General features: G+C 34.9%; 1 protein-coding gene across 1 annotated transcript; it reads right to left on the reverse strand.

Annotated features, from left to right (window-relative positions):
• Positions 1-10513: 10513 nt before the first annotated feature.
• LOC115712836 (uncharacterized) lies at positions 10514-12067 on the reverse strand. The gene is made up of 5 exons (XM_061105607.1): positions 11937-12067; positions 11598-11842; positions 11190-11510; positions 10982-11080; positions 10514-10903 (listed from the first exon to the last, which is right to left on the reverse strand). The coding sequence occupies exons 1-5, from the start codon at positions 12025-12027 to the stop codon at positions 10622-10624; spliced, it is 1038 nt and encodes a 345-aa protein (XP_060961590.1). The 5' UTR covers positions 12028-12067; the 3' UTR covers positions 10514-10621.
• Positions 12068-13092: the final 1025 nt, after the last annotated feature.

A 13092-nucleotide genomic window follows, 5' to 3' on the forward strand; every position in this document is an offset into this window, starting at 1 on the left:
TTTTTTTTATTATTATTTTTAACAATTGATTTTGTTTTTTTGTTTTTTTTTTTTTTTTGATAAGGGGTAAAAATTTTATTAAACTTGAAAAACTATCATCCCTTACAATAAGAAACAAATCTGATGGAGCAAAAAACTCATCAAACATACAACCTGACTGTCTTGCAATGCAATGAGCAGACCTATTAGCAGATCGTTTAACAAATTCAACTAAATTCACTGACTGCATAATAACATGAGTTACTGCTGGTTTCTCCATTGCTTTGTTGTACTACTACTTTCTTCTACTTCTCTAATAACACATACATCATTTCATTCTTTACCTTCTAAGAATCATCACTTGTGTCATTCTGCTGACAACTCTGCTTTGCTCAAATTCATCAACTCATTTTCCATTAAATTAAAACACAACTCCAATACTTTCTCTTGGAAGAATGGAACAGACTGTTGTTTGTGGGATGGAGTCTCATGTGATCAACTTTCAGGACATGTCATTAGCCTTGAGATTTAGTTTTCTTAAAGGTCCTCTTCACTCCAGCAATACCCTTTTCTCACTTGGTCATCTCCAATAATTTTCATGGCTCTCCAATCTCAGTTTGGTAGTTTGACCAATTTAAAAAGGCTTAACCTTGATAATAACAATTCTTCTGGTTATATCCCTGTTGAATTCTCCCATCTCTCTAAACTCACTCATCTCACCATTAATCCATTCCAAATAGATAAGATTATTGTGGAGACTTATGTCTTGAAAAGTATGCTTCAAAACTTCACCAATCTCAAAAAACTTTCTCTTAGATATGTCAACATGTCTAATGCTGAATTAGTTAATTATTATAATTTTATTGGTTCCATGTCTACATTTAATTGGAGCACTCTACTACAGGGTTCCATTTCAAAATCAATTAGTGATGAGTGGAGTAGTCCATATTCTTATATATGGCTCATTACTTTTACATTTAATTTGTGTAGGACAATATTCTCCAATATCCTCCTCAAGATGGTGGCTATTTTTGCTTACCAATCTTGAATCACCTTATCACAAGTCATGTCATTTGCTCGTTTATTTTTTGTTCAGATCTCAAGCGTATTTGCACCATCTAAACTTTGTACGGCTGGCTAACCATCTGGATAAGTGTGAATCGAAAGCCCGCTAGGAATATGGCTTAGGGTTCTATCTCAAAACTAATTGGTGATTAGTGAAGTAGCTCATGTTCTTATATATATAATAGTTCAATACTTTTACATTTAATCTACATGGAACAATATTCTCTAATACACTCGCTCATATAATTACATCTTTCCAGCACTAAAATCTTTGTTGATACTTGTCTACAACTGCCAGGTCTTTGAAGACTTGTCATATCACTAACCTCACTCAATTAGTAAACCTCACCTGTTTAGACCTCAATAGCAACAATTTCGGTGGCCATATCCCATTGCATTAGGGAAATTTACATGGTATACTAACTTTTGCTATTTTTTTACAAAAATACTGCCAGGCGGTATTTTTTACTTTTTTACTGTATTTTTTTATAAGTTTCATACTGCAGTATACTGTGTTAAGTTTTTACTGGTGTTCTACCGGTGTTTTACTAGTGTTCTACTGTTGTTTTGAGTTATACTGCTTTGTGTTTTACTGGTGTTTTATAAAAACACAGTATTTTTGAAAAAATTTCCGTGTGACAGTATTTTTGTAAAAGTTAACCCAAATTCCAGTATTTTTGTAAATTTTCCTTGCATTATCTCAATCTTCAACTCGTAATAAATTTGGATCTTTCTAGAAATAATTTTCTCGGTAAGATTCAGAATTTTCAAAAACCCAATCTCACTACCTAAGTATTTAGAATTCCTCCACTTATCTAATAACTTTCTCAATGGGGCAATAACTTCCTGGATATATTCACTTACCTTTCCTTGGGTTCCAATAAATTGAATGGCGAGATTCCAAACTCACTCTTTCAACTAGTACATTATATAACCCACTTTGCAAAAAAATTAAATATACTATATAGTGTAGACATATTAGTCTAAGAAAGGAGTCATCTCAATATTGAGATTAAGTGAAAAATATAAAGCTACTAACTAGAGATTTAGTAGAAAAGACTTTTAAAGGGATGGGACTAAAACTCCCTAAATTGAGAAATACTAAAGGACATCAGTGGTGTCTAGTACCCTTTTATGTGTCAATATCGTTATTGGTCCAACTAAGTATCGAGTCTCATATAGTTTAATGTAATAATTTTTAAGAAGCATCGCTAACCGATCACAAGACGGCACATCTAGAAGGTGTTTGGCACTACTGGTGCCTAATAGCAATGCTCCCATAAATTGGTTCATAATTGAGGATAACCTAACTTAATACTAGTAACTTTCCTAGTGTTAGGTTCAATAAGTAAGAATAAATCAATGTGTGAACAAATGTGATAAGTACTATATGTTACATCCTTCAAAATCGTGAAGTACTTAATGAGTTACCAATTTGAGGGTTATACTTTTAAAAGTCTTTAATAAAATTCTGTTTGAAAAATTGTGAAGTACTTAACGAGTTACCAATTGTGATAAGTATTTTGGTAAGAAATCCTGTAAGAATTCTGCCTATATTGACTTAAGGATGGTGCCACCTTAAATGAGAAATATGGAGTATATTTTCTCAAAAATGTCAATGAATGGAATGAGCACAAGGTCATTAACAGTACAAAGCAAGACATGAGGTCTTGAGTGAACCTTAAAAATGTGTGTGTGAAATCGCTGTTTTATTATAAAAAATAGTTGGTTCAATGCTTTGTCAACTAAATTTTTAATAAAATTTGTTATGATTACACTATGGTTAAGTTAAAGTAGAGGTGTTCATAAAATAGCTGATCCAATCTACAAAGTGCGGAAATTCGTACTTGTGCGGATTGGATTGGATTGGATTGGAAAAGTCAAAATTCGCATTTGTGTAGATTGGATGTTGATTGACATGTAAAAGTAACCGATCCAATCTAATCCACACATCTTTATAAAAAAAAAATTATATATGAAAATAATATTTTAATGCAAAGAAAATAGTAATTTAAAAGTCTAATGCATGTAATACAATTATATTTCAAAACTTAATTGATCAAATGTATTTTCTATTCTTATATATAATTATCATTACATGTTTTCACTTCTAATGATTGTTACATTTAGGGACCTTCTTGGACCTTGAGGATTGGGACAACTAAAAGATATGAAAAACTCCATTACATGCAGTAAGAAAGTAAGAACCAACTCTGATTCTCAAATTTAAATTTCTTGTAATGTACAAACAGATAAAAACCAATGGCATAATTGCCTTGGTCATCCTTTTGCATTGATTTCTAATAAGATCAATAAACAATTATAATTTCCTCATGATATTTTTGTTCCTTTTCATTGTCCAACTTATCACTTGGCAAAACAAAAGAAATTACCATTTTAATCCAACAACAATTTTTCTAAGGCCATTTTTGACCTTATTCACCTCGACATATGGGGACCATAACCAACACCCTCTGTTGAAGGATACAAATATTTTTTAACTATAATAGATGACCACTCAAGATACACAAATATATCTACTAAAGGCTAAATATGAAGGTCCTCAAATTATACAAAACTTTTTCATCTTTGTCAATACTCAAAATTAAACTAATATCAAATCTGTCAGTAGTGTTCCTAAAGAACTAACTATAACAAGTTTTTACAACAGCAAATGTGTTATTCATTACAATTCCTGTGTAGGGAGACCTTAGCAGAATACAGTTGTGGAACGCAAACACAACCATATACTTAATGTTGCTCAGGCTTTAGCTTTCTAATCCAACCTACCATTCATTTATTGGAGTTACATGGTAAAAACATGTGTTTACTTGCTTAACAGAACCCCTTCTATCACTTAATGATAAAACCTCTTATGAAATATTGCATACCATGCTCACTTAAGAACCTTTGGATGTCTTGCTTATGGATCTCATGTAACCCACATTCATAAATTTTCTCCTCGAGCAAGACCTTGCATTTTTTTAGGATGTCCAGAAAATATAAATGCTTACACTCTCCTTTATATCCAAACAAACTAAATTTTTCATTCAAGAGACGTCATTTTTTATGAATCAATATTTCTTTACAAAAATTCCAACATCAACATCAATGTTGACATGTTTTTTCCTTCCAATACTGCTACTAACCCTGTAGATACACATCAACCTAACACTCCAGCTTTCAATTCTCCTGCTGCAAACTAGAAGCTCCCAAAAACCAATAATTCAGAAACCTGCTCACTTGAATGACTACACATGTGAACCAACAACCTCTTTTAGCACAACTAACCCCATTACAATTTTTCTTTCCTATGACAGGTTGAGTGCAAACTTTAGAGCAGCTGTCTTTGCTACAGCTTAACTTCCTGAACCTGTCACATATGTTGAAGCTAGATTATACACAATCTGGAACATAGCAATGGATGATGAAATCGATACTTTAGAGAAAAACAACATATGGATAGTTGTTCCCCTACTTGATGGACAACATGCCATTGGAAACAAATGGGTCTATAGAAAGAAATACAACCATGATGGCTCAACCTAAAGATGCAAAGCTCAATTAGTAGCTAAAGGCTACACACAAGAACTAGGTATTGATTATTTCGAAACATATGCCCATGTGGCTAAATTCAATACTCTCAAACTACTGTTTACTCTAGTTGTCAATAAAAATTAGTACCTACATCACATGGATATCAACAATTCTTTTTTCTATGGTGAATTACATGAGGATGTTTACATAAAACTATCTCAAGGTTGCACTCTAAAGGAGTAATCCCAAAAAAATGCAGTTTGCAAATTAAAGAAAAACTTATATGGCTTGAAACAAGCCTCTAGATAAGGTATGCTAAATTAAGCACCACCTTACTGCAGCAGGGTTTTACACAGTCACAAAATGACCATTCCCTATTCCTTAGACAACAATCTGACAATTTTCTAGCAATTCTCATTTATTTTGATGATATCATAGTTGCCACTAACAATATTGCAGCATTGAATAACTTCATCTCCACCCTGGTGATGCACAGTTCAAACTACAAGACGTACCTTGTCAGCCTTCACTTTTTTCTTGGCCTCGAAATAGGCAGATGCTCCAAAGGCATATCAGTCACTCAAAGACCCTTCACACTTCAATTATTAAAAAAATCAGGTTGCCTCAGCTCTAAACCAGTCTCAACACCAATGGAACCAAATACAAAACTCAACAATGATGATGGCAAACCCTTACAAAATCCAACTCAATATAGAAGGTTAATGTAATACCCGGAATTAAGAAATGGATTAGCAAAACCCTAACTAGATAATTATGTATAATGGAGGAATTATATTATTATATAGTTCAATATATGTGATTTATATGAATTTTAATATATTAAAGACCCCGTTAGTGAGCCAGGGGCATTTTGGTAATTATGACCCGAGAAGGGTAAAATGATGAAATTAATTTGATTACGTGCTTAATGGAACTATATTATTATATAGTATACCTGTGTTGTCTTTTCAGGTGTGTTCTGACAGGTTAGCGCGGTATAGTCACAACCGGGAATTTCGGGCCGAACCGGGTTCGGGCTCGAAATGTAAATTAGATTGATAATTTGGCATTTTATTTGATGAATGATAATCTGAAATTTATTTGAAATTAATTGAGTATTGAAATGACTTATTTACCCTTGTGAGGGTGTAGGTGTGAATAATAAGCCATGAGGGCATTTTGGTCATTTGACCCCTATTTACTATGTTTGATTAAAATTGATTTTTGATGAAATGAAATGCAAATTTCTGGTTTTACTTTCACTCTTGGCCAACCCCCTCTCTCTCCCAAACCCTCTTATTATTTCAAGTTGAATTTGAAGAAAAGCTTGGTTCTTAGCTTGTTTTGGAGCTTTGAAGTTGTGAATTCTTGAGCTTGGAGTTGAGGTAGATTCTTGCTAAGTTTATGTGAAATTTATGGTTGAATTCTTGCTGAAATTATTGTGGAAAAAGCATGCTTTAAGTTGTTTGATCTTGGTTTGCATGTTTAGGGAAATGGATGTTTAATCTTGATAATTTGTGTGTTAATCTCTTGATTTGTGTTTGATTGGGCTTAGAGTACAATTCAAGGATGTTTTACATGCTTAACCTAAATTTTTATCTATTGTTTTACTGCTGGAAATTGAATAAGTATGTGTTGGGTTAAAGTTCAAGTTCTTGAACTTGGAGTTTTGCTAGTTGAAGCATGATTTGTGATTATTGTGCAATCTGAAATTATGGGGTTTATTGTTGGATTTTGATGCATAATTATGTGTTTTAGACCCTATAATATTTGCTAGCTGCTGTAAGTGGATTAATTGTGATTTTGGATGTGAAAAGCAAGCTTGAGTTCATGGAACTCAAGCTTGGTGCTTTAATGACACTTTTTGATTTTTAGTGCAATTGTTGGGTTTAAGTTGTGGAATATGTTTATTATGACATACATTGATGCTCTGGAAAGTTTGGGAATGTTTGGGGATGATTTGAGTGAGTTTTGGGGGTTTAAAGATTGAGAAATTTCGTGTTCTCTGCCCAGACAACCGGAATTCCGGTTGGTTCATCCGGAATTCCGGTTGGAGTTCATCGGGAAATGCTGAATTTTGTTTCGGCCATAACTTTTGACTCGGGACTCCGTTTGGGACGTTCTTTATACCGTTGGAAAGCTCTTTTCGAGCTCTATGTGATTATTTGTATTTGAAATGCCATGAATTTATTTTATGAATATGAAATCAGGGGTTAACCCTATTTGTGAAAAATCCCAGATTGTGTGACTAGGATTACCGGCACCTGGTCAGGAGCACCCGGGGATTCGGAATCTCTGCCTTTGCGAGACAACAGGTAAGACAGTAGTTGCACGTAGAGATATGCACGGTGGTGCTTATATTGAATATTATATTGGTGATAATTAGAAACCGAGATTAGGGTTATTACCCTAAAGTGAGCGGTTTAATGGCCTAGGGTTATTACCCTAGTAATTATTAATGTGTAAATGCTATGACATGCTAAATATATTGTAATAAAGAATTATGCGCACAAGGCATAATTAAGTTAGACTCGGTAAATTAGTACCTTGAGTTTGATAGTAATGCAGTCTAGGGTTATTACCCTAGAAGTTATGTGAAGGTAAGAAAGTCATGATGTACAATAATATTGTTAATCAAGTGAAAGCATGAATTAGGGTTATAAATCTCTATTAGTGTTATTTTGAGCATGCAATGATATGTTATATGAGAGACTATTTGGTATGTAATTTAGGGTTATTACCCTAAGATTCTATATGTTTTGTTATCTATTGAATACATACATATATTTCAAGAGTTATTTGCATAAGACATAACTTGGTTAGACCTAGTATATTACTAGGATAAACCACTGAAAGAACGTAATGTATGGATTACGTAAATATATATGAATATGGTTATGTGAGCAAGGCATAACCAGGTTAGACTCGGTAATTATAATCGAGATAAACCTTACTAAGGCCGTATTGTAAATAGACGTATGAGCGTAACACGTAGGTCTATGCTACATAGACATATATAGACGTGTGGGAGCAACAGGTAGGTCTATGCTACATAGACATATATAGGCGTGCGAGCGTAACACGCAGGTCTATAGCAAATAGACAAATAGTGCAGTGGCACCAATAATTATATGATAAATATATATGTTGAGACTAAGGGTTATGCGCTCAAGGCATAACCAGGTTGGACTCGGTAACAAGAACCGAGATGAACAGATCTAAGGCCTTATTGTAAATAGACGTGTGAGAGCAACACGTGGGTCTACGCCACGTAGACATAAATAGACGTGTGAGCGCAACACGTAGGTCTACGCCACGTAGACATAAATAGGCATGTGAGCGTAACATGCAGGTCTGTGTCACACAGACAAATTTGAATAGCATTGTTGTTTATATTGTATGATGAGCATATTATTGATATGTTTTATACTGTCTTGCTGGGCTTGGCTCACGGGTGCTCTACTGTAAAGGAAAGGGTAAGTCAGTGGTTGATCAACCATGAGTTTGAGGAGCAAGATGAAGAATGTACATGTTCAAGCCATATCAGACCAAGCAGGTTAAGGGTCTATCAGTGATGAACTTTTAAATTCTATTTTGCCGTTTAGGTCGGCTAGAAATAAATGACTTGTAATAGCGTTTGTAAATATTTTTGGGATCCCAACTATTTTAAAAGTTTTAAATATATTACAAGTTTATTTTCTTTCTGTTTAATATAAAAGTTTAAATTCTGCGCTATTTTGATTAGTAATCCCGTTTAGTGGATTAGGGTTTCATAAGTATTTTGGGTAGCGTGCCTAATTATTTAGGGCGTTACAGTTAATAAGGAAACTTCTCTACCTCACCATAACAAGACTTAGACATCAGCTTTGTAGTGAATAAACTCAGCCAATTCCTCCAATCTTCAAGGCAACCTCACTTACATGCTGCAAATTGCATCCTATATTATCTCAAAGGCTCCCCTGGTCAAGGACTCTTTTTTTATGCATCATGTTCAACTCTTCAGTTTCAGGCCTTTATGGATGCTAATTGGGGAGCATGTCTTGACACTCGAAGATCCATTTCAGGGTATTGTGTCTTCCTTGGACAGTCACTCATCTATTGGAAATGAAAGAAACAACCCACTGTATCTTGATCATCACCTGAGGTAGAGTATAGGGCCATGGCAAATGCAACTTGTGAACTCACATGGCTGCACTCCATCATCAAAAACTTCAACATACAAATACAGTTACCATCAATCCTCTTCTATGACAATTCAACAGCAATCCACATTGTAGAAAATCCCATCTACCATGAAAGAACTAAACATGTGAAAATCGAATGTCACATTGTCAGAGAAAAGGTCGGAAACATCTAGATGAGTCATGTATCTTCAAAAATCAACTTAGCCGACATCCTAACAAAACCCTTGTTTTCTAACTATTTCAATGACATTGTATCCAAGATGGGTGTCAAAAATTTCTACACTCCATCTTGAAGGGGCCTATTAAATTTAGTCAAGTTTGTTAAGTTTGTTAGGCATTTAGTTAAATCAGTTGGTTACTTTTTTCTCTCCAATTGTACGGGTTCAAGCCCTGCCTATATAAGGCATCTTTCCTCTCTTGTAAAAATAGAGTTTTCATATAATATGAGTGATATAAAATAAAGTGAAAATGGTTTGGTATGGTTTGGAGAGTTATTTACATAAGCTGAAAAATTTGATAACTAGTAACTAGTTACTGTTTTTTTAGCTTTAATATTGAATTGTTTTTTACTTTGAGGATGCATTTTAACAACTCCCATAACCTCCAAATCACTCATTTAATCCCATTTACATCCAATTAAGAGATGGTAATAGTCATAGGGTGTAGGATGTTTGAATTCTAAAGTGTGTAATGGTAAACACTATAAATAGAGAGCATGGTTCATCATTTGAGACATACTCTTCTCTTCTACACTACAACATTCAGGAGCAATAGCGGCGGGCCCCTCGGCCGCTATTGCTCCAGTTTTTGGCCGCTAAAGGGCAATAGCGGCGGATCTCGGCCGGTATTGGTCCGCCGCTATTGCTTGGCCGCTACTAATAGTATTAGCGGCCAAAAAGCGGATTCCTTGTGGCTAATCTTGTTAATAGCGAGGCGGGCTTGACAAGCGGCGGGACCCGCCGCTATTGCCCTGTGTCGATTTCGTGTTTCGAGGCTGACACGGGGCAATAGCGAGCGGGGTCCCGCCGCTATACTCCGCCTGGGCCTACAACACCAAATAATAAAAAAAAAATTAATTATTTTTAAAAATTTATTTATATTATATATAAATAAATAATTAAATATTTAATAAATAAATCTAATTAATATAATTAAAACAATTTAATTAAATATTTAATAAATAAATCTAACACAATTTAATAAAATTTATTAATAATTTAAAATTGTCTCCAAAGTAATTAACTTTAACATTTTAATCCTAATAAAATATTGTCTCAAAATTAAATTAAATTATTACAAAACATAAATAAATTATTCATTAACATCTTCATTCAAGTCTCTAATTATGAAGTCTTGATCTGGATTATTTTCGGTACGAGTCCCCGAAGCCCGTGGCGGAGAAGGCACATACGCTTGGTCGATGATAAACCCGGGCGTCAAATTACCGAGCTCGGCTTGGTTGAAAATGGGAGTTGAAAAAAATTGGTTCTCTGCGATGAACTCCCAAATAATCCAAAATCGGCAAAGTTTGAGCCGAGCGGAGGAGACTACGACGGTGTTCGGTATAGGCGATTTCCCATTGGCGGAGCGGTATTCTTCTTGTGAGGAAATTCTTGAGGAAAAGATTGGGAGTTCTTCTTTGCAAAAAATTTTCAAATTCTTTGCGTGACAAATTTTGGAATTGTTGTTGCGAGGAAGGCTGAAATTGTGGTTGCGTAGGAGGTTGTTGTTCTTTGTTCGGAGGAGCGGCATGACTCTGAGAAGACGAACCACCAGGCGACTGCGATTGACTATACGTTTGAACGAAATTGTCAAAGCGTGGGTTAAATATTTGGGCACGTTGTTCAGGCGTCAAATTACCCCCCCCAAGTGGCACGCATAGCTGAGAATATATCTGCCACGGTGCTCATCATTTCAGTAGTTGGTTGGGGAGGCACCGTTGATTGAGTTTGAGGGATTGGTTTCTTTCCTTTGCCCTTGAGCCTTTTACCCACGCCTCTTTGATAGTCAGATCTTTGGCCTAGAACTGTTTCCATTACGTCAAACTGATAACCAGTATCAGATTCAGATTCAGTCCCAGTATCGCTCTGGGATTGTCGTTCAAGTCGCTTCCTATCAAGCTCCTTGATCAGTTCTCCCTATTTAAATCAAAATTATTAGAATATGTAATTAATATAAAATATAAATTTTAATAATAAATAATTTTAATCACTTACATAATCTGTTGCAGCTAATTCATTAACGAAATTTCCAGACGGTTTTTTCACATGGATCTCCTTCCATGCTTCAACTACATGCTCTCCAGGAGGACCCCCCTATACAAATATAAACAATTAAATTAGTTTATTTTAAGAAAAAAATATTATTAACTATTAAAGAATTTTTTTTTATCAAACATTTAACAATTAAAGAATTAATACATACCATTCCGTGGCGTATGGACGCCAACGATTTTGTGCCTTGCGTTGTTGGATATTTCATTAGTTGCCGATTCGATTTATTTTTAGTTGAACGATTCAAAAATGCCTCGCTAACGAACAATTCGCAAACCGGTTTCCAAGTCTCGGTATTCAAGTAGTCAGGGGGGAATTTGAGAACTGTGTCCCAATCTTCTGGTTTTTTGTAATGTTGTTTGAAATGCTTGTGTCTGAGCGTCTTTCGCTCACTATACCGCTCCGCCATCACCGAATATAAAGTCCCCATAAGTAGGTCTCGGTGGGGATTCCCATCAATATCAAAGTAGTACTATGTAATAAAATAATTTAAAATTATGTTAATTTATAAATGAGGACATAAAATTATTACAACCTTTAATAATTAAAAATCACTCACTCTGACGCGATTGAGCACTTGATCCTTGTATTGTTGGGGTACATCGGAAAAATTTAGATGACCACCCGGGCACAACATGCTCACTTGTTGGCCAAGAAATCGAACATAATTGCTGGCTTCAGTGCCAACTACTTTGCCGGTTTCAAGATCTACCTCCACCGGTAAGGGCTTACCAGCTTCTCTCCTTTTTTTTTCAAGATTAGCGTTTGCGGCAACCCCACGACCCTTTCTGACCGGAGGTGGAACTATATATATTCGAGGGAAAAATAATTTTATTAGTAAATCATACATTCACTATTTATATTCAGAATAATTGTAGATTTCGAAAAATATGAAAACCTGCTTCGCAAGACGACGGTACCCTAGAAGGATCAGGGGGATCCCTGCCATCACCATCCCCACCGTGGTATGTCGCTAACGTAGCTGACATTTTACTTTATTTGAAGACGGAAAAAAATGTAAGAATTCACAAATGTGAAACACATAATTGAAATATAAGTATTTAAAATGTTAATACGAAAGAAATTAAATATTCCTTTAATTGTAAAAAATTTTAGTAACAAATGTTTACAAAATAAAAGTTACACTGAAGAATCACTATCATTTCCATCATTCACTAAGTTTACATTTTCATCATCTACATGTTCAACTAGTAAATCATCTACTTCTTCAGCAACATAATTCTCATCCAGTTCATTATTCTCTATCTCAGAATCCACTAACTGATCGGACGATTGAACAATTACTGGAGGTTCATTCGATTGCATAATCAACTCTCCAAGATCAACCGTCAACACAAAATTGGCAGAGTTAGAATCACTAACAACATCTACATCAGTCTCATCTTCGTTGTCAGTAATGTCCCAAATTTGTCGATGGCTAATATCTTCAACAATCTTCCAATCGCGACCTCTGAGTGGATCTTCAAGATAGAAAACTTGCTTCGCCTGGTTAGCAAGGATGTACGGTTCATCTTGATACCAATGTCCACGAGTATTTATACTAGTTATATTATTTTCAGTGATTGTCTTCTTTCTTAATGGATTAGTGTTATACCATTTACATTCAAACAATGACACTGTATATGCACCAGTATAAGATATAGTGATTACATCTTCAAGTGTGCGTAATAATTAAACCATACATTCCGGCAACAGTAACACCACTATTTTGTGTCTTCCGCTTTTGGTCTCGCTTTGATGCAATAAACCGAACACCATTCACTACACAACCTTCGTAAAATGTTGCTAAGTAATCGGACCCGGAAGCGAGAGCGAGTAACTCATCACCATTTTGTAAAGTTCCAAGCTTGTGCAGCTCATATATCTAAATACATAAAATGTATTAATATGAGAGGAATATAAATGATTGAATTAAAACTTAACAATTTTGTCGTTATACCTTCTTGTGAAACCACGGACGGAAAGTTTGCCTATGCAAGGCATCGTGATTACCATTAGGATATTCATGCCTGATCTTGTCCAAATGTTCACTG

This window comes from Cannabis sativa, chromosome X (assembly GCF_029168945.1).
Source record: "Cannabis sativa cultivar Pink pepper isolate KNU-18-1 chromosome X, ASM2916894v1, whole genome shotgun sequence".
NCBI classification, from domain to species: Eukaryota; Viridiplantae; Streptophyta; class Magnoliopsida; order Rosales; family Cannabaceae; genus Cannabis; species Cannabis sativa.

Coding starts and splice junctions, on each gene's coding strand:
- LOC115712836 (XM_061105607.1), bottom strand. CDS start 12,027: ATGTCAGCTACGTTAGCGACATACCACGGTGGGGATGGTGATGGCAGG. Junction 11,843..11,936: donor ACCGTCGTCTTGCGAAGCAG/GTTTTCATATTT, acceptor GAATATATATAG/TTCCACCTCCGGTCAGAAAG. Junction 11,081..11,189: donor CGTCCATACGCCACGGAATG/GTATGTATTAAT, acceptor ATATTTGTATAG/GGGGGTCCTCCTGGAGAGCA.